This window comes from Lipophrys pholis (assembly GCF_963383615.2).
Source record: "Lipophrys pholis genome assembly, chromosome: 17".
NCBI lineage: Eukaryota > Metazoa > Chordata > Actinopteri > Blenniiformes > Blenniidae > Lipophrys > Lipophrys pholis.
The window spans coordinates 26,204,956-26,230,891 of NC_137643.1; the positions used below are offsets into that span (position 1 = coordinate 26,204,956).

The 25,936-nt window shown below is 46.2% G+C and overlaps 2 protein-coding genes across 5 annotated transcripts in view; both read right to left on the reverse strand.

Moving 5' to 3' along the window:
• Positions 1-2,284: 2,284 nt before the first annotated feature.
• On the reverse strand, positions 2,285-14,862 carry ints3 (integrator complex subunit 3). Of its 2 annotated transcripts, none has more exons than XM_080484389.1 (29): positions 14,541-14,862; positions 13,727-13,810; positions 13,498-13,581; positions 13,285-13,398; positions 12,769-12,853; positions 12,617-12,683; positions 12,363-12,504; positions 12,142-12,271; positions 11,948-12,045; positions 11,473-11,664; positions 11,301-11,388; positions 11,155-11,234; positions 10,812-10,903; positions 9,868-9,974; positions 9,670-9,789; positions 9,303-9,432; positions 8,843-8,897; positions 8,614-8,717; positions 8,358-8,522; positions 8,126-8,279; positions 7,947-8,015; positions 4,872-4,941; positions 4,581-4,694; positions 4,445-4,493; positions 4,046-4,213; positions 3,844-3,944; positions 3,388-3,460; positions 3,161-3,317; positions 2,285-3,038 (listed from the first exon to the last, which is right to left on the reverse strand). In XM_080484389.1, the coding sequence occupies exons 1-29, from the start codon at positions 14,622-14,624 to the stop codon at positions 2,961-2,963; spliced, it is 3,054 nt and encodes a 1,017-aa protein (XP_080340515.1). In that variant the 5' UTR covers positions 14,625-14,862; the 3' UTR covers positions 2,285-2,960. The 2 variants fall into 2 exon arrangements, with proteins under 2 accessions (XP_080340515.1, XP_080340514.1); XM_080484388.1 differs by having other exon boundaries at positions 4,872-4,947.
• Positions 14,863-15,179: 317 nt separating this feature from the next.
• The window catches only part of npr1a (natriuretic peptide receptor 1a), a 32,299-nt gene continuing 21,542 nt past the window's right edge, over positions 15,180-25,936 (reverse strand). For all 3 annotated transcript variants that reach the window (XM_080485373.1, XM_080485375.1, XM_080485374.1), the window contains exons 20-22: positions 16,081-16,255; positions 15,892-15,990; positions 15,180-15,403 (exon numbers count right to left, since the gene is read on the reverse strand). In XM_080485373.1, the coding sequence (XP_080341499.1) occupies positions 15,258-15,403; positions 15,892-15,990; positions 16,081-16,255 (420 nt within the window). In that variant the 3' untranslated portion in view covers positions 15,180-15,257. The remainder of the gene's footprint in view (positions 15,404-15,891; positions 15,991-16,080; positions 16,256-25,936) is intronic.

Here is a 25,936-nt window from a genome sequence, read left to right on the forward strand (position 1 = left end):
TAAACACTAGACCATAAACATAAACACTAGACCATAAACACTAGACCATAGACATAAACACTAGACCATAAACATAAACACTAGACCATAAACACTAGACCATAGACATAAACACTAGACCATAAATACTAGACCATAAACATAAACACTAGACCATAGACACTAGACCATTAACATAAACACTAGACCATAAACACTAGACCATAAACATAAACACTAGACCATAAACATAAACACTAGACCATAAACACTAGACCATAGACACTAGACCATTAACATAAACACTAGACCATAAACACTAGACCATAAACATAAACACTAGACAATAAACACAAACACTAGACCATAAACATAAACACTAGACCATAAACACAAACACTAGACCATAAACACTAGACCATAAACATATACATTAGACCATAAGCACTAGACCATAAACATAAACACTAGACCATAAATACTAGACCATAAACATAAACACTAGACCATAAACACTAGACCATAAACATATACATTAGACCATAAACACTAGACCATAAACACTAGACCATTAACATAAACACTAGACCATAAACACTAGACCATAAACATAAACACTAGACCATAAACATAAACACTAGACCATAAATACTAGACCATAAACATATACATTAGACCATAAACATAAACACTAGACCATAAACATATACATTAGACCATAAACATAAACACTAGACCATAAACATATACATTAGACCATAAACACTAGACCATAAACATAAACACTAGACCATAAACATTAGACCATAAACACTAGACCATAAACACTAGACCATAAACATATACATTAGACCATAAACATAAACACTAGACATTTATGTACAATGAACATGTACATTATAAAGTTATTACTTTTTGTGTAACAAATTTAGATTTGTTTTAACATATTTACACACAATAACATATGACCAGGACCTCTCCTATCACTGCCCACATGTCCTGATGCTCTGACAGCCAGACTCAGTGAAGCCATGGCCGAGGTGGAGAGTCTGAGAAGAGAGGAGAGGAATGAAGAGATGGAGAACGGAGGGCAAAGAGCACAGTGGGGGGTCTTCTGGAGGAACTGAGGGAAACATCTAATAAATGAAGAGCTGGAAGAGAATATGTCATATAATATGGAATAATAGATAAATGTGTCACAATAAATAAATATGTAACAGGTAAATATCTAACTAGTATTTTCTATGTAATATTAAAGGTAACTATGTAAAAATAAATAAAGTATAACAGGTAAATATGTTATTGTGTGTAAATATGTTAAAACAAATCTAAATTTGTTACACAAAAAGGAATACCTTTATAATGTACATGTTCATTGTCCATAAATGTCCCATTGTGTGTAAATAAAGACTTTCCATAGTGTTGTCATGGCTCCATCATGTTGCTCTAAAAGGACAGGACAGCGTCCCAATGTCCCGTCAGCAAACTGCTTCCATGTCCTCTCTAGACTTTATATAAGTATGCTACATTAAATAAATAAATAAAATGATTTTTAATTTAATAAATTAAAAATGAAAGCAATGATTCTTCACAGTCCTGTAAATGTATATTTGCGTGGTTTTCTTCAGAAAACACGTCGCTGTCACACAGACTTGTTTAGGCTGACGGGGCAGACTTGCCCCTCTCAAGATGGCGGCCGCTCTGACGTAACGGAGCAGTGGGCGGAGACAGTGTTTATAGCCCCGTTTCCACAATTTCCCCTTGGTGCCGGTACGGGTCAGGTCGGAACTGGTTGTTGTGCGTTTCCACTGACTCAGAACCGGTACCAACCGGTACCATTGGTAACCATTTCTCGCTACCCCTCCACTTGGGGTACCAGGCTCAATGTGCCGGATATGAGGGGGAGGAGCTTCAACACTGCCGTCTGCTCATTGGTCCGTGACGACCTGTTCTCCCAGCAAGCAGCCATTTCCAATCAGTTCTTCTGCAGCAATCAGGAAACTTTTTGGAAAATGTCCCGTAATGGCGTCACATCCTGCATGATTACACAACCGTTCATAACCCCGCCTACATTTCAAACCGAACCCCGTGTAATGGAAACGCGGCATTGATACGGGTCTGGTTACTGATAGTCAACCCCCACCTGACCGGCACCGGTACCAAGGGGCACTGTGGAAACGGGGCTTAAGTCTATGCCTACACTGGCGAGTCGGAACCTGGAGCTCACCTCTGACCCCGGAACTACAACATGACGTCTGAACGTAATGACGTCACTACAGAGAACAGGGTACCAAATCAATAGTTCTCCAAAAGAGACAAAATAATTTAATCATTTTATTCATCCAAGTATCCGGTTAATGTGCTAAGAATAAAAAAACCTTGTCTTAAATCTTCCTCAGAAAACTGCTAAAACTGTGTGTGTGTGTGTGTGTGTTGGGTTGGGTTGAAAGCAGATGGCGTTCTTGAACGGATCACTCATATTGAAAGGGGGTCTCAGTGGGTTCAGGTGAGAAGGTTCCGGGACCAGGCCCTGCAGGAAGACGCTCTGATCCATCCAGCCGCTGTGTTCGGGTTCGTCGTCGTGGTATCAGAACACAATGTGACCTGTTTTTAAAGCGAACACGAAACAAACAAACGGCTTTTCTATGAACACTTTTACTGCAGCGGAACAACAAGAAGGACCTGCTAAAAACAGCAGGAAGTCAAACCCTTCCACAATAAGAGCCCTATCCCCAGTCATAAAAAAAGGGGTGGGGGGGTGGAAGGGCCCATCGTCTCTGTCATCGTCATCATCAAGTCTGCTATTAAAACCAGTTTTACTCCCAGTGCATCTTGGGAGAGGAGAACAGCCCATTTCCATGGAAACGGCGTCAGTTCATCATAGTTCAGAGTCTCGGCCCCTCCCTGTGTACTCAAGAGGAGGTGGGGCCTCTTGCAGTGGTCAGAGCTGCTCTCTGCTCTGTGATTGGTCAGAGGATCAATCAATCACTGTCAGAGCCGACGGCTGACGAGCCTTTCCTCTTCCTCTTCGGAGCTTTGGGCTTCGAGTCCTCTTCGTCCTGGAGAAGAAAAACCACATCACGATGAGGACAGAGACCAGGACCAGGACCAGGACCAGAGCCTGAGACAACCTGACAGTTTTCCCTGAAGCGTGTGGGCATAATCGAGTGAGGAACCATACTGAGGCGCTGCTGGACGCACTCTCCTCCTCGGCGTTGGTGGGCGGGGCCACACCCTTCCTGGAACGTGGCGAGGAGGCGGGAGCTTTACGTCGAGACTTGGGAGGCTTCGACAGAGAGTCCTCGTACTCCTCCGCCAGTGAGAAGAGGTCACTGAACCTGCAGGGGGCGCCAGTGATGTCATTAGGATGCTGTGATGTCATCAATAGTACTGTGCGCGTGTGTATACCTCATCTTATGTGCTTCATCACAGCTGGCCTGAACGTGCTGCAGAGCCTGAAGGATGGGAGTCTGAGTGAAGACTGAAACACACACTGAATTATTAAATATTAACAAACATACATACAGCTGTTCTTGGTGGGGGGGTGGGGGTGCATACAGCTGTTCTTGGTGGGGGGGTGGGGGTGCATACAGTTGTTCTTGGTGTGTGTGTGTGTGTGCATACAGTTGTTCTTGGTGTGTGTGTGTGTGTGTGCATACAGTTGTTCTTGGTGTGTGTGTGTGTGTGTGTGTGTGTGTGTGTGTGCATACAGTTGTTCTTGGTGTGTGTGTGTGTGTGTGCATACAGTTGTTCTTGGTGTGTGTGTGTGTGTGTGTGTGTGCATACAGTTGTTCTTGGTGTGTGTGTGTGTGCATACAGTTGTTCTTGGTGTGTGTGTGTGTGTGTGTGTGTGTGTGTGCATACAGTTGTTCTTGGTGTTGCTCAGACTTAGTCTCAGGTTGTCCAGATGTTCCAGAATCTGTTCCAAAGTCAGTTGAGCCAATTTACTGCTTGAACTGCGAAGACTGAAGACATAGACACATCAGTAACCCGCCCTCTGTCCCACAGTAACCCGCCCTCTGTCCCACAGTAACCCGCCCTCTGTCCCACAGTAACCCGTCCTCACCTCTGTCTCTTGCGTGGCTGGTTGTTGTTCTTGATCAGCTGGGCTTTGATATGTTCTCCCAGCGTGTCGTCGTGTTTGGATGTCCAGTGTCTCAGGATGCTGGTGGTGAACTGATCCTCAGGGTGGCAGGGACGACTCAGCACCATCTTCACCATCTCCTCACTGGGCCTGAGGGGCAACACAGGACAGAGACATCAGAGGACAACAGAGCAGAGAGACATTGGAGGACAAAGGGAAATTAAGAGAGGCATCCGAGAACAGATAGAGACATCAGAGGGACATTACAGGCCAGAAAGACATCAGGGGACAGAGAGACATCAGGGGACAGAGAGTCTGTCTGCCTCTCTGTCCTGAAATGTGCCTCTGTCCTCTGATGTCTGAGTGTCGTAGGTGTCTTACTTTTCTCTGCGGAGCTGCAGCAGCAGGCAGGACAAGGCCTCGGGGTGTTCTGAGGACAGAGACACAAAGAGGACAGACTGAAACCTTAGTATGTCTGTGTGAGCATGCAGTGTTTGGTCAGCAGTGTGTTCCCAACCTTTGTACTTGAGGTGCTGCAGGATGGGGATGATGGTCTCCAGCGGGATGCTGTGAGCCAGGAAGAGCTGCCAGGTGCTGTACTGCTCGAAGGTCTCCCAGTCCAGAGACTGAACTGAGGGACAGCAAACCACATCACAGCGACACGACAGGGACGGGACGGGACGGGACAGGACAGGTACACGACAGGGACGGGACAGGACAGGACAGGTACACGACAGGGACGGGACAGGACAGTCAGAAACCGGACAGACAGCAACTGTTGCATAAAGTTGTGAATAAAGTTTCTCACTCAGGATGTTGAGCACCGAGTCCTTCCTGAACATCACCAGGTTCCCCATCATCACGTGACACATGAGCTCCTGTAACTGGACACAGGTGAGACACGCACACACAGGTGAGGCACACTAAAGCAGGGCTCCTCCATTATTCCCCCCGAGGGCCAAACTCAGAGCAGCATGTCAAACCAAGGGCCAGAGCAGCCGCGCGTTTTTTGCACGATGTCAGTAAAAGTTGTTTTAATTGCAAATGTTCTAGCTGATGTTAGCATTATTAGTATTATAGTGTGAATGCATTTGCATTCACACTATTGTTTTCTCCAATCTTTAACCGATTTTGGATCAAATCGTGCAGCTTATTTAGGACTTTTCTGCTTTGCTTTGACTAATTCAAATCTTTAAAACTTTTGTGCAACCTTTTTCCCATGTTAACGAATTCTTCAGCCTATAACTCCTTCAAATATGAACCGATTTAAACCATTCAACTTTTTAAACTTCTTTAGGTTTTTTCAAATCTGAATTGTTTAAGTTACTTTTACCATTGAAGTGGAAGGAAAACCTTCAACATCTCCTTCCACTTTGAGCCCCGACAGGTTGGGCCATACCTTCAGCTGGAGACTTGATTTAACTTTTAAAACGTTGCCGCTCTTCTCCTCTGTCCAAATGAGTCAACATATTTTTCACATCTCCTCCCTATTTTAATATGTGAGCCTTCAGGTTTGATCAAGTTTTCAGCCGTTTTTGGAGTTTAACATGGGTGTGTATTGGAAATGCTGGCAGAAGGTGTTGGATTACAAAAAAAAAAAGTCTCTCTCTCGTCAACACGCCCACAATTGTTGGTCTATGTCATCATATGAGACATCAAACCGTAGCCACAGGCCTTGTGCTTCTAACAAGGGGGTCCTTTTGTCTCGAATAAAAGCGGTTCTCTCTCACCGACACCTAATTTGTAGGTAGTGCAGGATTTCCTCCCATCCACTCTAATGGATTTTTTCTCGCTCAAAGCCAAAACTTGAGACATTTGTCTTAAGTCCTCCAGGGGGAGACGGAACATTGTAGAGACATGAAAAGCTCACTATCTGTCCCTCAACTTCTTCTGACGCCCACAGTGAAAGAATCTTTCAACCAGGTATAACGGTTCTCCAACACCAATCACTTGTTCGGGAGGTGTGCATCACTTTCTTTAAACTTTCTTTCAACTTTGTTTTAAACTTTTAGATTTAAACTTTTATTCAAACTTTTTCAACTTTCTTTTCAATTTTGTTTTAAATGACCAGTTTTAAACGTTTTTAAACCACCCATCTTTAAACTTTTTCTAACAGTCTTTCAACCTTTTTAACACTTAAACACTAAAGAATTCCAGTTCAGCAGACGGGGTAAAAGCATGACAGTTTGCCTGCAGCATTCACACATGCATTTTCTTCAGAAATGCAGATTGCTAGTTATTGTTGTTATCATCATTATTATTATAAGTAATAGTAGTCAAGGTGGTTGTAGTAATAAGTTAAGCCTGGGATTTTTAAAGTTTGTGTAGAGGGTCACTATGTAATTATTTACACCCTGAGAGACGGAGACACAGGAGAGATTTACTGTTTGTTACTTTTTAATTTCATAATTGTTGTTTCAGTGCTGCTTTTGTTTCTCTTCTCATTTCATCATTTAATGTTTTTAATTGAGGTCTTTTGCATATGAAGTACAAAAACTGCTATATAAATGAACTTATTAGTACTATTGTTGTACTTTCTGTTCTAATACACCAGTTAGAAGCCAAATAAACAAAAATGAATGAATTGACTGAGCAATCAGTGAGAAAAGTGACGTGATGAGGACATTCCTCTGATATATGTTGCATCAGAAAGTCTGTTTCTCATTCTGTTTCTTTAAGTCGGAGATCAGAGGTGAAGAACACTCCTCCACCCAATCCTCCACCCTTCTAGTGGCAGTACTATCAGACAGTAAAACTTGCTTTAAGGTGTTTCCACATCAGCACCAGGAGTTCCTGAGTTCTTCATGTGACCTAATGCATCTGAAGATGGTTCTGGAATGGGCCTGACGTTCCTCATGTTCCTGGAACATCTTTTATCAAGAACCAGCTGTACTGGTGAAGTTAGTAACTGAGCGTGTGGATTAGTAGTGATGTGTGTTGATGTGTTCTACAGAGTGTCAGCATTCGCTCCCTGCAGCATCCTGCTCTCTGATCAACTCCATGGAGGTTCTCTGAATGCTGAGCGCTCTGGAGTGTGTCCACTGTTCAGTAGCTGCTGGTAGAAGAACTGGGGGGGGTGGAGTCATGGGGGGTGGAGTCATGGGGGGGTGGAGTCACATGTTTTTAATCTCAGTAGCTGATCTGACTTGTTCTACGCCCTGGGCAAACACCCGCCTCCACCAGACGCTCCTGAGACGGTGGTTCTCATGTCCTCTGGTGAGCGGTGCGCTCTGGCAGATGGACACGTCTCACAGCAAAATCCACAACTAAATATACCAAATTCTCCCGATTCGCCACATTCCTGACAGATTAATGAGAGAAAACTACGATACGCAACGGCGCACAGCAGCCTGCCGCAGCGCACAGCTCCGGTCTGCTGCAGGTCCAGTATGGGTGGGTAATATAAACTAACCTGCTGAAGCTGGTATGGGTGGGTAATATAAACTAACCTGTTCAGTCCAGTCACAGTTCAACTGAAGCTGGTATGGGTGGGTAATATAAACTAACCTGCTGAAGCTGGTATGGGTTGGTAATATAAACTAACCTGTTCAGTTCAACTGAAGTTTCCTGATCCACTTTGAGCTTTTTCACGCTGCAGCTCAGGTTGTTTTTGTTTAATCTTGACTTTACTTGGCGGGTCGTGAAATAGAAATCTGTGGAAGTCGGAGGAGAGCACGCATTGACGTAATGACGTCAGACGCTCACAGACTCCGGCTCCGACTACGGTGTGGGATGAGGTCCAAACTAGTTAGAGCAGCACATTTCCCTACAAATCCCACTTGATTTCACGTTGATGTGCAGCTGATGGGCCAGCGCGGGCCAGACGGGTGGCTCCCTCCACCTATTGAAGACCCCTGGACTAAAGGGTCAGAGCACATGTTACCTGCGTGGAGTCGATGACGGCAACAATCATGTTGAGCAGCTCGCCGCTACGCAGCGTTTCATCAGGAAACTGAAACATAAGAGACTGAGTGAGGACATGTTTCCGTGATGACCCTCCAGGACAGCGCCAGTGGGCATCTGGCCGTCCAGGGGAGGGGACAGCGGGACACGTCTCAGTACCTCGGAGTAGATGGAGGGTGTGAGGTAGCAGAGCAGGCGGACGTCGTCCTCCTGGCAGGCCTTCATGTCCATCATCAGACAGGTGTGTAGGTCGCCGAGCGCCGTGGCCTGAGCGAAGGATTCGTACAGCATCATTTTCCCGTTGGCTGCTTTGCTGTGGACAGAGAAAGACAGACCGTCACGAGGTTGTGCTGAACATGGCGTCCTGTTAGGGAACCCTGGGATGCCTCACCTGGCCTTCAGGTAGTACAGCAGGTGGTATCCGATCTTTGGCTGCTTCTGGTAAAGTTCTGCCAACATGTCCAGCAGCACCGAGAAGCCACTGTTGTCCTCCTGCATGGTGACCAGGTTCCTGAAGACCAGGCACACAGGTTTACACACCGACTCTTCCAGGGCCCTGCAGACACACGGGTGAGACAGAGACCAGGGGTTCAGGGTCAGGGTCAGGGGGATCAGGGTCAGGGTCAGGGGGCTCAGGTGGTTCTTACTCCTCAGTGATCTCCTCTGGTAAGACGTCTCCTCTGAAGTGATCTTTGAAGAGTTCAGACAGACAAGAAGCCAGAGCAGACATCTGCTCCGTGTCGAAATCCTCCTGCAGAAGAACACATCCATCACAAGACATCTGTCAGACTTTATGATCGGACGACACCGATCAGCGCCGTGGATCCGTCATTTATGATCACGTGTGGCACATTGAGGTGAATAAACTGAACTGACCTCCAGAATCAGATCGACGATCTCCTGCATGACTTCACACTGAGCCTCCGTGTCACTGAGGAGAAAACATGATGCCATTTACAAGAACACGACACCGACACGGTGAACTTTGACCTCCAGCTGTGGGTTCAGGCTCAATGACAGTTTGGAGGTAAAGAAGCCATGAGACATGAGTTCAAACGTGCGGGTGAGGGGGCGTAGTCCTCGTCCGACTCATCCTTTACGCTGGGTCAGTTTAGCGTCAGCTGGAAGCGAGCGGTCACTGACTGCGCCATGTCTCAACACTCAAAACAACATGTCGCAGCTTCCTTCCGACTCAAAACCACTTTGACTCACGATCCAACTTTTAGTCCGACATTAAGTGGCGAAAACTGTTTACACGACAGGATCCAAACTACAATGATGTTTCACCCGACAGGTCTGACCTGGAGCGGGACCAGGACCGGTACCTGGTTCTTACCTGCTCTTCTGGAGCTGCTGCACTTTCTCCTTCATGGTGTCGTCCAGTTGGTCCACCCAGGGTGTGATGTCGGCAGGTTCTTCCATCACAGCCTCTTTGATTGGATGGAACCGGAACTCTCTCTTCTTTCCTGCAGTGATTGGTTGAAGCAATAAACTCCTTTATTCCACTTCACACCAATTTGTTCTGGAATTAACTTATTTCAACCAGAAAAAAAAATGTTAACCAGTTTATTCTGGTTTGAATGGAGTCATTGGGGTTGTGGTTCAAAATCAGTGGTGACTGGTGATGAAACTAAAACCAGTTTGAAGGTATATTGAGGTTTAAACTGCTTTGTTCTCTTGAGGTGAACATGTTAAACAGTCACCTTTATTGTTGATTTCTTCCTCATCATCACTGAAGGCAGCTTCTGTGTTGTCATAGCAACCATCCTCCTTGTCCAACATGTGGTTGTCCATCTCCATGGAAACGGCTTCCTCCATCTTCACTGCAGTCGAGAAACATTTCAGTTTGTATATATTTAATGAACTTCGTGTGTGTGTGTGTGTGTGTGTGTGTGTGTTACCTTCAGTGGGAGGAGAGGGGGGACTGCAGAACTCCGGGAATCTCTCTCTGAGCATCGATCGAAGCTCTCGGTCCAGCTTTGGGTTATCAAACAGTGGAGCCAGATGCCTGCAGATGAGACACACACGTCAGTAACCAGTAACAAACCATCAGAATAGATCATAAACAGTTACTAGTGACCCATAACCAGTCACCAGTGTTTCATCATTAGTGATCTGTAATCGGTTACCAATGATTTATAATAATAATACATATTGAAAGGCGTCTTTCTCAGCACTCCAGGACACGGTACCATCAAGCAGTTAAAGGGTCATATTATGTAACTTCACTTCCTGAAGGTTCTCCAGCAGTACTAATCGTCCCCATACCTGGACTGACGTCCCAGAAGTGAAGACAGTCTGTCCTCTCTCTCCCTGACTTGTTTCAGGTTTTAAAAAGTGTGTTGCTCCAAGCAGCCAATCAGAGATCAAACCCTATATAGTGTCATCGGGGGTTTAGCCAATCCCAATCAAGGTAGGCCCTCCCTTTGACTCCTCCCACAATTAGGCAGCTCTGCTCTGGCACATGGCACCACGAGAGGAAGTACTTCCTCCTCTTCCCAAGATGGGCATGTGTGGGCGGAGCCAGTCCAGCTCACACAGACACAGCAGATTCTGAATGCAGCTCCTATGATCCAATATTCAGATGAGGAAAATCAAGGAGGAGCTAGAAACTTAGAATACTGAAAGTTTCTGGACCGACCAGACCATGTGAGTGTTGAAAAGTTAAATAATATGACCCCTTTAATATATATAACCAGTCAGTGATCTAAAACATTACTAGTGATCTATAATCCAGCACCAGCTACTTATAACCAGTCACTCCTCGTCTCTAAACAACAGAGTGGATGATGATGATGATGATGATGATGATGATGATGATGATGATGATGATGATGATTCTTACGCCAGCACTCTCTTCTCCATGATGAAGGTGAGTGAGTTGAAGACGCCCTGACGGACCTGAGACTCCAGTGGAGGGAAGAAGTGAGGGATGATCTGAGGAGGAGGAGAGATGTTGCAGAGTAAAACTGTGTTTCGGTGTGGTGTGTGTGTGTGTGTGTGTGTGTGTGTGTGTGTGTGTATATATTCAGGTGGTGAGTGTGTATAACAGCAGTATATAACAGATGGTCCTGCAGAGCCAGCGAGTTTCAAGTGAAGCATGACCTGTGATTCAGCAATCAGGCCCCACGCCATGACACTTGTGTTCACCAGGTGTGTGTGTGTGTGTGTGTGTGTGTGTGTGTTACCCTGCACATGAAGTCCAGCAGTGTGGCTGTGATGGCAGGATGAGGCTTCATGGAGTGATGCATCACCAAGATTGCAGGCTCTGAAACACACACAGTTGTCAGTTTGAAGACATTTTGACCCAGCCGTGTGTGTGTGTGTGTATTACCTATATTCATGATGCTGTCCTTCTCAGGGTTGAAAAACAGCCAATCGTAGAAGAGCGCCAGCTTGGCATTTGAAGCGGCTACGTTGGACTGCAGACACAGATCAACCAGACTGACTCAGAGAAAACAGCCCACCCCTCCAATGATTGACAGCCCGAGACTCTGCCCTCTTACCGTGCAGGTGGTGAGCAGCCAGCCAATGATTGCCCAGCGTGGCAGGATGTCTGAACTCAGCACCTCATTGGACGGATGTACCACTCCACAGATGTAGCGAATGAGATCGCAGCGCAGTGATTGGCTCTCTGCGGTGGACAGGTACTGTCTCTGGAACCAGTCCTGGTACCGCTTCTGCTGCCCGAACCGCACCTGACACACACACACACACACAGCTGAGGATACCCATACACATAGCTGGAGATACACAACTGAAGGCAGGCACACACACACACACACACACACACACACACACACACACACACACACACACACACACACACACACACACACACACACACACACACACACACACACACACACACACACACACACACACACACACACACACACACACACACACACACACACACACACACACACACACACACACACACACACACACACACACACACACACACACACACACACACACCCTGGAGGTCATGAACAGCAGTTTGGTCTCCATGTCCGGTGTGAGTCGACAGGCCAGAAACTTCCTGGAGGTTCGAGCTGTTAGAAGCTGGAGGACTCCTGCAACACACACAGAGCAGGTCAGTTTACTGGTAACCGAGGATTGTGGGTAATGTGGTTCACAGTGAGCCGAGGATTGTGGGTAGTGTGGTTTACCGGTGAACTGCGCGCTGAGGACTTGAGGGTTGTGCAGCAGGTCTCTCCACAGCACATCCATCTCTGGGATCCGAGCGACATTCTGCAGCAGACGGACCAGATCTCTGCCGATGACCAGACACTCCATGAACTGCAGAGATGGAGGGAAAAACAGATAAACACAGATGAAACCTGCCCCTCCTCCTGCCCCTCCTGCTGCCCCTCCTCCTGCTCCTGCTCACCTTCTCCCTTAGCATGCCTATGCAGAAGTCCACTTCTTTTTGGCGCAGAGGCAGCAGGTTTGGAGCGCCGTGATCCACGATGAGGCGCAGGAAGGTGTAGACAGACATCGCTATGAGCATCCCACTCTTCAACACCCATTCCCTGCACATAAAGCACACACAATGTACACATCAACATTCACAGAGTACACACAAAAAACACATCGACATTTACAGTAGAATCCACAGTAGAGAACTCCTGTTTCTGGACGTACTTCTGCTCCAGCAGGATGTCCAGGACGCTCTCGGCCAGCCACAGGTTCTTGGTGGAAATGTCTCCGCCTGCAGGTGGACGAGTGACAAGGCGATGTTACCATGGAGACGTGGGTGTGAGGCACAGCCTTAATGATAAAGGGACACAACTCACCGGCGATCTGTTTGAGCAGCGTCATGATGACACCATCAGCTCCCATCACACTGCTCTTCACCAGCTCTCTGACCAGCCACACCAGCTGCAACGAGGCAACACGGCAACAACCATCAGCAACACAGCAACAACCATCAGTGACAATGAACCGTGACAACCAACTAGCGCTCTGACCAGCCACATCAGCTGAGGCAACAATCACCAGCCACAAAGCCACAACCACCTGTAACACAATAACAACTACCAGCAACACAGTGACAACAAACCATGACAACCAAACCAGCAACACAACAATAACCACCAGCGACACAGCAACACCAACCAATGACAACCAACAAGTAACAACCAAACCAGCAACACAACTATATCCACCAGCAAAACAGCAACACCCACCAGTGACACCCAACCAGCAACATAACAACCAGCAGCGACACAGCAACAACCCTCAGACTCGGCAACAACCAGAGTTATGTAACCCTTTGCGAACACAGATGCGTGTGTGTGCGGCTAGTTTACCTGCGTTCGGGGGACATCCTGCAGTTTGAGGAACTTCTCCATGAGGACCTGATTGATTTTCACCAGAATCACGTTCATCCCGTCTCTGTTCAGCAGGGTCAGATCTCTGTAACACTGCAGCAACACACACACAGTGAGGTCAGTGTGGGGTCAGTGTGGGGTCAGTGTGAGGTCAGTGTGGGGTCAGTGTGAGGTCAGTGTGAGGTCACTCACTCTCTGGGCCTGAGCCGGCTCTATAAGGACCAGAGTGAATAGACCAAGGCACACCTCTTCATGCTGCTGCTGTCCTTTACACACCTGCGGGGGCACACACACACACACACACACACACACACACACACACACACACACACACACACACACACACACACACACAGTGTGTATCCTCAGTATTCACTGCAGTACTTTGTGGTCTAAGAGGAGATGTCCAGCAGTTTCTTACGTTGGCGGTGAGAGCATCATTGGCTTCTCTCTCCGACAGCCCATTGGTCAACGCCTGCACAATCCCAACGCAACGCTCCAAACGCTACACACAAACACAGAAAGTCAACAACAACAAGGTAAACAGACAACACAGGAAGTAAATAAAAAGTAAACAGACAAAACAGGAAGACATCGACAAAAAGTAAACAACACAGAATGTAACCAAAGAGAAAGTAAATAACACAGGAAGACATCAACAAAATGCAAATAAGCAACACAGATAGTCAACAACACAAAGTAAAACAACACATGGGTAAAACAACAGAAGCTAACTCAAACAACAGAGGTCGTCCGTAACCGGAAGTAAGAAAATAAAAACAAGGCAGATGTGAAGTAACGGGTATCATCTCTCTCTGGGGGTCACTCAAAGTATTAAAGTAAACTTTATTTAACCATCCAAACTTTGTCACAGTCACCTTGGTGACTGACATGCGCCTCACCACGCATGCTCTGTTAGCTCTGTTTACGTTGGATTAGCATGCTGTGCTAACACTGTGTCAGTGTAGGGACTTTAAATCTGCATCAGACCGGATCTCAGAGCCCGAACCGGGTCAGCACACCAGCAGCACCGCCGCAGTCTCACACTGAGCTGGCGGACCGGCCCGCGGTTCTCTCCCGGGTTCCGCTCAGCCTCCGCCGCTAGCCGAGCTAACTAGCCTGCTAGCCGAGTGTGGTAGATCTTTGTACGGCTCTTCTCTCTCTGCTCACCCGCCTGCTGCTACACTATCCCGACTCCCACGGAGCCTGCAGCCCGCCGACCCCTCCCAGCCCACCTCTTCCAGTTCGTCTTTAGCGTCCAGCGGGGTGGACGCCAGGAGCCGGCCCTGCGGCTTCGCCTTCGCCGGCGCAGCCTCCATCTGCTCCCGCCGCACCTCGCCTGGCCCCGCGGAGCTGAGAGGACCAGAGCCTCGCTGCAGACAGTCCCGGGTCGGTGGAACGGAGAGTTCGAGGCGGCTACCGGGCTCTCAGCCCCGCCGAGAGGCCCTGGAGGCGGTCCGAGTCGATGTTTAAAGGTTGTTTTCGGGCTGCGGAGACCGAGAGTCCCGCTCCGTGACACCGTCCGACCACAGTCACATCACCCAGAAAGCAGCATCCACCGGGCCGTTACGGACCAATCACCGTGCGCCCTCCGCTCACTGACAACAGCGGCAGCCAATGAGAGCGAGAATACATGCAACCAATCCACGGCAAGCAGAGGTGGCCCCCACCTGCATGGAGTGCTGAAGTATTTACAGAGTATTCAGAGTACTCAGCCATGTACACCAAGTAGTCTGTGTAGTCAATACTAAACCATGTACACAAAGTAATCTGACTGCTCTTTACACAGAGTAATCCAAATACCTATATTCTATAGATATTATTGTAGATAATTAGACAGTTGCTCGTATTACATTAGTACTCAGATATCAAATAAAAAGGCACAAGTAACAAACACTTTATTTACGCATTTATGTATCAACACAAAGTTCAGTCAGTCCATCAGTCCTCCATCAGTTGGACTCGTCCTCTCCCAGCAGCCAGTATGTCCTCATATGTCCTTTCCCCTTCACCTCGATCTCTCCTCTGAGCTGCAGCTGGAAGCAGCTGAACTCCGTCAGAACCTGACGGGTCGCCTCCGACACGTGAATCTTCAGAGCTGCAATATGACATCACAACACACCGCATGACCTCTCACTTCACCACATTACATCACATTGCACCTGTTGTGTTCTGGAGGTGTTACAGTGTTCTGGATGTGTTACACAGGGTTCTAGAATGTTACAATGTTCTAGATGTGTTACAGTATTCTAAAAGTGTTACAGTGTTCTAGATGTGTTACATTGTTGTGGAAGTGTGACATCAGGTGTGTCCATGCTGGGTCCTGGAGGGCCGGAGTTCTGCAGGTTTAGCTCTCTCCCAGTTACAGCACACCTGATCGCAATGAGGGGCTCATTATTGGGCTTTTTCACAACCTTGGTGATGACATCATCATTAGATTCAGGTCTGCTGAAGCGGGGAGAGAACTAAAACATGCAGGACACCAGCCCTCCAGGACCGAGCATGGACACACCTTGTGTTACAGTGTTCTAGAGGTGTTACAGTGATCTAGAGGTGTTACAGTGTTCTGGACTGTGTGGTTCTTACCCTCTCCAGTAGACTCCATGCGTGATGCCGTGTTGACTGTGTCTCCAAACAAACAGTATCTGGGCATTTTCAACCCGACCACACCGGCACACACCGGACCTGAACACCAACACAGCCACACTGTCAGTCGCAATAGTACAGTGAAGTACTGTGTAGTACTTTTTATGGTTGTGCAGTACTGAGTGGTACCACTGTGGATGCCAATGCGGAGCCGCAGCTGCTGATTGGCTCTGTGGCGGATTCTGAAGCTCTTGACGGCGTCCAGCAGGCTGAGCGACATCCGGGCCACCTCGCGGCCGTGGAGTTTCCCGTTCCTCACCGGCAGACCCGACACTACCATGTAGGCGTCACCGATGGTCTCCACCTGATGGGGGCAGCACATGCAAATATTCAGACTGCTGGCATCCAGATGATGAGGACACTAGGATAAAGTTAGCATGTTAGCCTGTAGAATGAATGAATGAATTGATTTGGATTTTCTACATGTGCATACAATTATATAGTAATCATTTGGATGACATGTAAAAAAAGAAAACCCAAGGATGACACAAAAAAGTCATAATTTATTTCTGTTGTGGTCCTCATAAAAAAAATAATTAAATAAATTTGAAAATAAATAAATAAAGACCCGGCTAGGTCAGTTGGTAGTAGGGATGTCCCGATCCGATCGGTAGATATCGGATCGGGGCCGATATTGGTGATTTGTGAGTGATCCAGCCGATCACCCCGCCGATCTAAAAAAAACAAAAAAAACAAAAACTTTTTCCCATCAGCTGCCGTAAAGCAGCCCCGTGTGCCACCTGCCGTAAACTGAGGTGAGCAGCCTGAAGCCACTGAGAGGATCAACCAGCAGTCTGGAGGGAGTTTAAGGTGGATAACCAAACCAGTCCTGAGAGGTGGAGCACCAGAGCTTCACCACAGTCCTGAGAGGTGGAGCACCAGAGCTTCACCACAGTCCCGAGAGGTGGAGCACCAGAGCTTCACCACAGTCCTGAGAGGTGGAGCACCAGAGCTTCACCACAGTCCCGAGAGGTGGAGCACCAGAGCTTCACCATAGTCCTGAGAGGTGGAGCACCAGAGCTTCGTTTAACACAACTAATCTGATAAGACATCTAAAAAGTAAACATGCGATGGAGTACGCTCAGCATAGACCATCATCCGTGGACAATAGATGACATAATGGCCCCCCTCCTCCCCCCCACCGCTCCGCTACGTCACCTAATAACCACAACAATCAGGGACTAGAAGCTCGGGTGGAGCTGCAGAAGCTAGAAGCAGGTGGAGCGGGGCCATAGACCTATAAAACTAGAGTGATATATAGTGGTTCATGTGTTTATGTGCAGAAGTCTACTTCTAAATTTCTATGTGGTCTGTCTTATTCTGCTTTTTGTTGTGTTTGGTGAGTCACAGCGCCCCCTAAAGGCAATTGGGAACTGGGTTCTTCTGATTGGTTTTACTGAATACTGTTTTACTGTTTATGTTGTAGTTTTTTATACTTTATATGTTAGTCAAACTGATTCACTGGGTTTCATTTTTATTTTTTTTAATTTGCCACAAAATGCAGGTGAAGTAGTTTAAGTTAAGGTAAATAAGAGAAACAAGACTGCAGAGTGTACTAACTGGGTTTTTGTTCTTCTGACTGAATAAAGTTTAAATAAGTTCTTAAGAGAAGAATTCTGATTCAATAAGTGAGTTTTACAATAATTTCTAGGTAAACAAAGCTTCTGCCAATAGTGCTTTTAGCTCCAGACGTCTTAGTCGCTCCAAAAATGGGTATATTTGCAATAGTAATGTGAGTATCGGATCGGGGAAGTATCGGTATCGGCCGATACTCAATTCTGAAAGATCGGATCGGTATCGGGGGCCAGAAAGTGTGATCAGGACGTCTCTAGTTGGTAGAGCATGAGACTCTCAGTCTCAAGGTAGAGGGTTCATGTCCTACGCCGGGCGCCACCTTCCTGTGGGCTCTCCACCTTCCTGTGGGCTCTCCACCTTCCTGTGGGCTCTCCACCTTCCTGTGGGCTCTCCACCTTCCTGTGGGCTCTCCACCTGCAGGAAGGTTCTTAATGGTGCAATGTGATCTGGGTGACGGTGCTCAGACTGACACCACCACCACCCGGGAATGGATAAGAGGGAGAAGATGGATGGATGGATGGATAAAGAAATAGTGACATTATAGTGAACAATTAAAAGTACGGTAGAATAAATAGATAAAATACAAGTTCTTCCTATACAAATCTATTGCACAAAATTATTTATCAGTCTATCAGAGAAGTCCTGCGTGAGATCTTTTACAGCATCGCTCTGATCTTCAGCCGCCGCAGTAGCACAGACTATGGCGTTCCTGACCTCTGGGTCCTCCATAGTTAGGTACCCAGGGTGTTCCAGAATTTCAGGCCAGTCCTTTATGGACTTAGTGAGGAAGTCCGGCCCCTGTAACCAAGTGTTGCTTTGGATGAACTTCTTTGCATCCAGTCCCCTTGACGCGCAGTCAGCTGGGTTCTGTAAAGTATTAATGTACCTCCATTGAAGTGGCTCAGAGAGCTTCAGATAGGTATCCACACCATTAGCCACGAATGGACGAAATCTGGTTTGTTCAGTTTTGAATGGATTACAGCACAGTTACTCGTCTGTCCAAAACACTGATTCCTGTAGTTGTAGCTGCAGTTCTGATCTCAGTGTCTTATCCATGCGGGCAGCCATGGTAGCTGCAGTGAGCTCCAGCCGAGGGGTTGTCATGTGTTTCAGCGAAGCTCCTCCATGACGAACACACAATGAACTTCATTGCTGCTGTTTTCATGTAACAGATACGTAACTGTCCCATAACTCTCTTCGCTCGCATCTGCAAAGTGGTGAAGTTGGTTGTGTACTGCCTCAACAAACCCTGGAGGTTTGAAGCATCTTGGGACACTGATATCCTCCAACAGGTACAGCTGAGTTTTCCACGTATACCACTCACTCACTCACTCACTCACTCACTCACTCACTCACTCACTCACTCACGAGCCCATCAGGAATGACAACATCCCAACCGATCTTCATTCTGCAAAGCTCTTGCAGAATGTACTTTCCTGTATGGATGACTGGGGCCAAAATAGCCAGTAGATCATAAACTGAGCTTACAATGGAGAGGATGTTTCTCCTGGTTGGAGGCTTATCTGACACAATGATTTTGAACTTAAAGCTGTCAGACTGGATCCACCAACAAATTCCCAGAGCTCTCTCTATGGGAAGCACATCCCGATCCAAGCCAAGGTCTTTAACCTTGGTTACCCTCTCCTTCTCTGGAATAGCAGACAGCACAGCTCTGCTATTGCTTATCCACTTGGTGAGTCTAAAGTAAGGCTGTTCGGTATACCGGTACTGTACGGGTATCGCAGTACTGATGCCTTTAAAACGATACTATACTGGGACCGGCTGGTAACGGTGTCTTTTTTTTCTTCTTCCGTTGCCACGGAGCGTCACTGTGTTGTAATTTGCACCGAGGAGAGTCAGTCTCTCCCGCACTTCGAAACTGAATAAGCGCTTCATACTCGACCTACACAACTTCAAAATAAAAGTCAAAACAACGTATTTTCAAAACAATCTTCTCCCAACCGAGCTTGTATTTTGAAAAGAATACCGGATGCGCATGAGTAAATGACCTGGCGTTTGCGTCCATGTGAGAGTGAGCATGTGTAACTGACTCAAATGATGAGAGAGAGAGAGAGAGAGAGAGAGAGAGAGAGAGAGAGAGAGAGAGAGAGAGAGAGAGAAACAATGGCCGCTGATACATCCACAAGGCCGCAACTATGTAGAAAAAACAGGTGATAGAAGTACTATGTGGAAGTACTTTGGCTTCAAAACAAGAGCACGGTGTCTCCATCAACACTGAAGCTCCACTGAGTAAACAGTGTTAGAGAACACGTCTGGTTAAGAGAGGAAACACTACTAACCTGCTACACTACTAACCTGCTACACTACTAACCTGCTACACTACTAACCTGGTTAACTCCTGAAGGACAAACACCCAGACCTGCAGAAGGAGTTCAAAGAACCACAGCTAGTAACTTATATGCCCATGAAAATATAGCTCTGGAAATAAATGTAAGCTGTTATAAATATTAGTATTATAAATATAATATATAATATAAAAGAATATAATATGAAAATATTTTATTTTAGCCATTTAATGTTATATAGATTACTGCATAGTAACAAACCATTTAAAGACACTGGTCCTACTGAAGACAGGCTGATCTAATGACGTTTTTTGTGTTTTATTTTTATTTGGAAAAGTATTGAACTACATGGTGGTATCGGTATCGATACCAAAATGTTGGTATCGTGACAACACTAGTCTAAAGCCACCTTTTTCACAAACAGCTCGCAGGGTGTGGTACAACTGTACAGCCTCCTCTTCTGGGCGCACTGATTTTAAACAGCTGTCTACATAGAATTGTGGAGCACCGTGTCCACTGCTTGATTATCGCACTCATCTCTGGTCTTCAGCACACTTGTGCAATGCAAAGCTGGCGCAGCTTGGAGATGAGGTTGCTCCGAACAAATGTACCACCATTTTGTATTCCACTAACTTCTGATTAATGTCACCTGATGTCCGCCAGAGGAACCGTAGGAGGTCAGAGTCAACATCAGGCACCTTAACCTGATAGAACATAGCTTCCACATCCGCCATGACGGCTATTTCCTCTTGCCTGAACCGAGTGATGACACCAAGGAGTGTGCTGGTGAGATCTGGCCCTTGTAGCAGCTGATCGTTCAGTGCGATGCCCTGATATGACGCACCACAATCAAAAACCACTCTGAGCTTGTGCTTCTTGGGATGGTACACTCCATGGTGCGGCAGGTACCAAACTTTACCATCTTCACGTTTGAGGTCTTTATGGGATACCTCCACTGCATAATCCTTTTCAATGATGCTGTCCATAAAGGCCGAGTACTCTGTATGGAAGTTTGGATTTTTCAGAAGCTTTTGCTTTAAGTTCAAAGTACGCTACCTCATGGTTGTTGGGCATCTTCACATCACTGTTTCTAAGTGGCAGGGAAATGCTGTAATAACCATCAACAAGTTTTGCTGACTTTGAAACCATGTCCATGAACTGAAGATCCTCCCTTGACATCTACAATCTCTCGTCTTGGTCGTACTCTGGAATGTCACTCTTTAAGAGCTTATGACACCAAAACCTTTTTGAAAAAAATCAACACAAAATCAAAGTATTTTTATTATAAAACCTTTGTCATACTGCCATCATCCGCTAATAAAAAACTACTAAACACAAGTGAAATTCAGTCATGATTCTTGATTTCTGCCCATCGAGCTTTCTCCACCTCCTCCATCTTGCTGTGACGTAGGAGGAGTACCAGGCTCCAGTGGCCAGGCTCGACACACAGCGGTGGACGCTCAGAAAAGTGAAGAAACAAATACTTTCTGACATTTCACACTGTTCAACGGTAGCTGAAGACTTTTTAAAGAAGAAGAGTATGAGAGCGTGACGGAGGCAGTGTTGGAGGTCAGACGGAACAGATTTGGTAGAATATTGACGATCAGGCCAGCTACTACGGCACAGATTCAGACAATCTGAAGACGAGACGCCAACAACGATCGTCAAGGCGACATGATGGAGTTCATATCAGTTACCGTGGAGACGACAGAATAAAGACTGTAGATCTGATGTTCTACTCACCACCTCCTGACTCCACAAGGAGTCCACAGCCTACCGCCTCACAGCCAGAAGGTCCCAGTTAAAACAACCTGCACCGTGACTTCCTGAGCTCCACCCTCGACCTCCATCACCTCCACCTAGCTCTGCGCTGTGTGGCTGCTGTAGATGGTCCATTTGAAGAAATTTCTTGTCGGACTAAAGAGGGACTTTTAATAAATTAACTCTGCCGCCAATGTGTCCCGTGTAGTGAATGTCTGCTCCAACGAGCCGACAGCGTAGACATACGCTAGTAGATCTTTCATTATTTGTGTAGAGACTCTAGTCTAGACGGTATAGTAAATGATCTACGAGAGTATGTCTTCTGTGTAGACATACACAATCTAGCAGATATCTATTACTGTATGTCTATGTATTAGATCATTCGGTGTTGAAAATCCCCTCCAAAAAAATAAAACACACAATATGAAAACGCAGCATTCCCTGCGGACAGAGAAAGCATCCCTCCTGCTACGTCACTTCCTCATTCCTCTCCAGTCTCCGACCTCCGGCAGAGGGTTAGCTTGTCAACAGTGCAAAATTCGAAAAAGTGTAAATTCCAGGGGGCATCCAATGAAGGCAAATACACCTTTGACTGTTATTTTTTAAGATAACAAATTTTAAATTAACATGCAATATGCAGTCATAGGCTCTTTAAACTGCTGACTCCAGAGCTCATCTAGTCTGCTAACTGATATGCGGTTTGCCGTTACTTGCATAAGTCCACTTCTGGTACAGTGGGATGCATCTTCACGGAGAGGTCCATTAATTGTCCAGCCGAGACATGTTCTTACAGCATATGGACCATCATTTACACTTGACATGACCCTCCAGGGTTCAATAGCTTTGGGTGCCTTTGTCCCAATAAGCAGCCCAATCTCTGCATCTATCTTTGGTATTTTCACCTGTTGAAGGTGGGCCCATTTATCAATGTCTTCTTGCAAAGGAATATTGTTCGTAGACGCTGGGATGGTCTTTTGGCTGTATGCATCTGGGAGGGTCAGAAAATCATTGCAGCCTAAGCTGCTCACTTCCAAGCCACACAATATGTGACTGCTAACGATCCTTTTCTCCCCCATGGTCTCCAGTAGAATGTGTGTCTTTCATTAGCTTCTCAGCGCAGAAACAGACGGTGCTTCCAGGGTCCAGAAAGACCAAGGTCGTTGTGATTGTTTGGCCCTTTTTGGTCTTGACTTGAACTGGAACTATAGCTAAGATGCTCTCTGTGTTCTTTGTGCTGCAAGTTGGCATATCCATACCAAGGAAACCACTTACAATGTATTCTGACAGTTTTTCATTATTATCACATGATTGCAATTCAGATCTTGTTTCTTTGTTTGCAGCACTGGTCTTTGCCTTTATATAGAACACTGTAGGCTGTACTTTTGCGCAGACTTGACAACTCAGTTTCTCCTTACCTGAGTTACTCATGTGACCTCTTTTTAGGCAGCTGAAACGCAAACCTTTTGTCCGTAAGAAGTCAATCTTCACTTTATGGACATTTCTTCATCTTCTTGCATTGTTCCATGGTGTGCTCGATACCATGACAGAAAAGGCAGGGTTTTGAAAATGCACATGCTTGATCGACATAGAACATTCTGACGTAGGCTTTAGAGCCACCTACTGGTCACTAGTGATAATTGCGGCTGTGGTGAAGCCTCTCCCACTTCTTCTGGGCAACCTTTCATCCAGTTGACCTTCAGCCTGACCTTTTGAAATGATGTCCTTTATGTCACCAAACAGTGGATGCAAGGCGTCCTTTGCTTGCCTGTTGACAAAGTTCACAATGTCGTTAAACTTGGCTCTGCGATTTTCTCTTTCCTGAATTCCACAAATTAGGGTCCTCCACCTTTCTCTCAGTCTGTACGGAAGCTTAGCAATAATAGCACACATGTTGGTTGCATTGTCTAGCTCTTCCATGTACTCCACATCAGTCATGGCATTACGACCTCCTGGTAGGTCCAGACCAAACGAATGAAGAGTTTCTCCATCTTCTGATTTGATGGCCGGCCAGTTTAGAGCCTTGTTGATGTACGCCACTGAAATCTTGTATGCTTTTCCAAAATGTTCCTCCAGAAGTCTCTGGGCTTAATAATATTCACGCTTGGGTTCCATATGAAGACAACTCCTTATCAAGTCTCTCGGCTGTCCACTGGTGTACTGACATATAGTACAGTCTGTCCTTGTTGTTCTCCGTCTTGTCTTCTACTCCGTGCTCGAAAGCTCTGATGAATAGTTGATATTTCAGGGTATCTCCATTGAACACAGGAATGACTTGAGGGGGCAGAGTTGCTCATTTCTGTTGCTTTGTTAACATTTCAGCAACACACTGTAGAGTCTTGTGTCTGAAGCTGCTGCTGCCTTTGTGCACCAGGTGATGTCTGATTATTCTGTGTCATGTCACTGCTCTGCTGTGCTCCTTGTATATCTGTGGTGAGCACAGGAGTCTTTGTTTCCTTTGGTACCAGTATATCTCGAGCTTTGTTCGAAGTGATGTAAGAGTTCATTCCATCACGACTTGATGCACTGGATGAGAACTCTTGATACTCATTCAAGATCTTAATCTCAGCATCGGTTGCTGCTAAGGCAGTTGGTATCTCAAGCTCCTCCTTTTCTCTTTTTAGCTTAGCTTCCTTTTCTTCCAGTATTTGTTTCTGTTTCAGAGCAGACGCTTGAACCAACAATGCAGCTCGTTCTAATTCTGCTTTCAGACGAGTAGACGAAGCAGAGGATGCACGAGATGACTGCACAGAAGGAGCTCTGGATCCATGCTTTGGAGATGAGACAGATGTATTGAACACTGTTGGGCTGAAGATTCCATTGAACTCCTCCAGAAGTTTCTCTGACTGAGGAGAAACACCAGGGACAATGAACAGGCCATAAAACAGCAGGGAGCCGGCCAGAGACCCGAGGAAGTTTTCAACCCCCCAGGTTGATAACCAATAAGGATGGTCGAACCCGACCCGAACACCACAGGGGTCCGAAATTCAAGCTTGGTGAAGTTTTTCCTACCAACTCTCTCTGCTTCTCAATCTAACCTTCGAGGGAGACACATGTCTCTGCCTCAGGATGATGAAGAGAGCACCCGGTAGGTCCAAAAGACACACCAACGCTGGACATGCAGGACCCAGTTTGGACTATTTTGTCTGTTTCCTCTATTTTTCCTTTTTTTGGGGGGTTCTGGAGACCAGAACCAGCGTCTCCTCTCCTCCAACTGCCTCACTGTCCACTCCTGCAGCTGAAGCCAGGCCTCTGAATTCAAGACGCTGAATTCCGACCCGGTAACAACCAGTTACCACAGCCTCACAGAACCAACAGCACCACGGACGGTGCTGTCCAGCACAGCAGAACCGGACGGTGAGAGAGCTTTTGTCTGGGCAGATATATTGTTAGATTAGTGTGAAGCTAACATGATGTGTGTTTCAATGTGCCACTCAGAAGGCCGCAGCATCTCATATGTTTGTGTACTCGTGTTCACGCGCACCAACCAAGTCCAAGTCCGGGAATCGGGTTTTCCAACTCAGAATTTAGTTATTCTTTTAGTAATTACTCAATTACTTTAGGAGTTGTTAATGAGTAAATGACCGTTTACTTCCATTAATAATTTCAATTTTTCATAAATTACTTCCAGTGATTTATTACTTTCAGTAATCTATTACTTACAGTAATTTAATGCTAATAACCAACCATAAACCCCAACAGACACACTATCTGATGGCTGCACCTCTTCCTTGCATTTTGCAGCTTCTGCAATACGTGCATTAGCCTCAATCCAATCCTTAGCTCTCTCAGCAAAATCCTTAAAAGCATCAGCCTTAGGTTCGAACCAACCAACGTGGTCTCTGTTCATTTCCTCTTCAGATATTTGTTGGAGCAGTCCTTTAACGTTAATGTGCAGTTCACAAAACTCACCAAACAGCCTCTTTAAATCCACCATTAGCGTGGCCTGAATCACGGTGACATTATTGTCCTCTCCACTGTCCATTAACTGGCGTATCTGATTAATTTTTCCTGTTAACTTTGCCAGTTTAGCCTTTCGTGTGTTTACAGCACGCTGGAGCCTTTCCTCCATCGCCGTAGGTGTGACTTTAACCTCTCCAGCAGTCACAACTTTAGCTGTGTTTTCCTCTTGATGCTCTATGATGTACGCTATTTCAGATTGGGTTTGATAGATTCAGGTTTGATAGTTTCCCTCCACATAGGAGCTTGGTTAAACAGCAAGAAACATCCTGGCATCCAGCTCGTTAATGCATATCAGCCTTTCCACAGAGTTGAACTTTCCACTTTACTCATGATCACTTTCACTTGAATCAGTTGAAATCCATTTCTTGTAGTCTTGAATCCAA

Excerpts from the sequence above, each read along its gene's own strand:
- ints3 (XM_080484388.1), bottom strand. The coding sequence starts at position 14,624 with ATGGAGGCTGCGCCGGCGAAGGCGAAGCCGCAGGGCCGGCTCCTGGCG. Across the intron at positions 12,046-12,141 it reads CCTCAGCGCGCAGTTCACCG|GAGTCCTCCAGCTTCTAACA; the intron begins GTAAACCACACT and ends TGTGTGTTGCAG. Across the intron at positions 4,214-4,444 it reads CTGCAGCTCCGCAGAGAAAA|GCCCAGTGAGGAGATGGTGA; the intron begins GTAAGACACCTA and ends GTTGCCCCTCAG.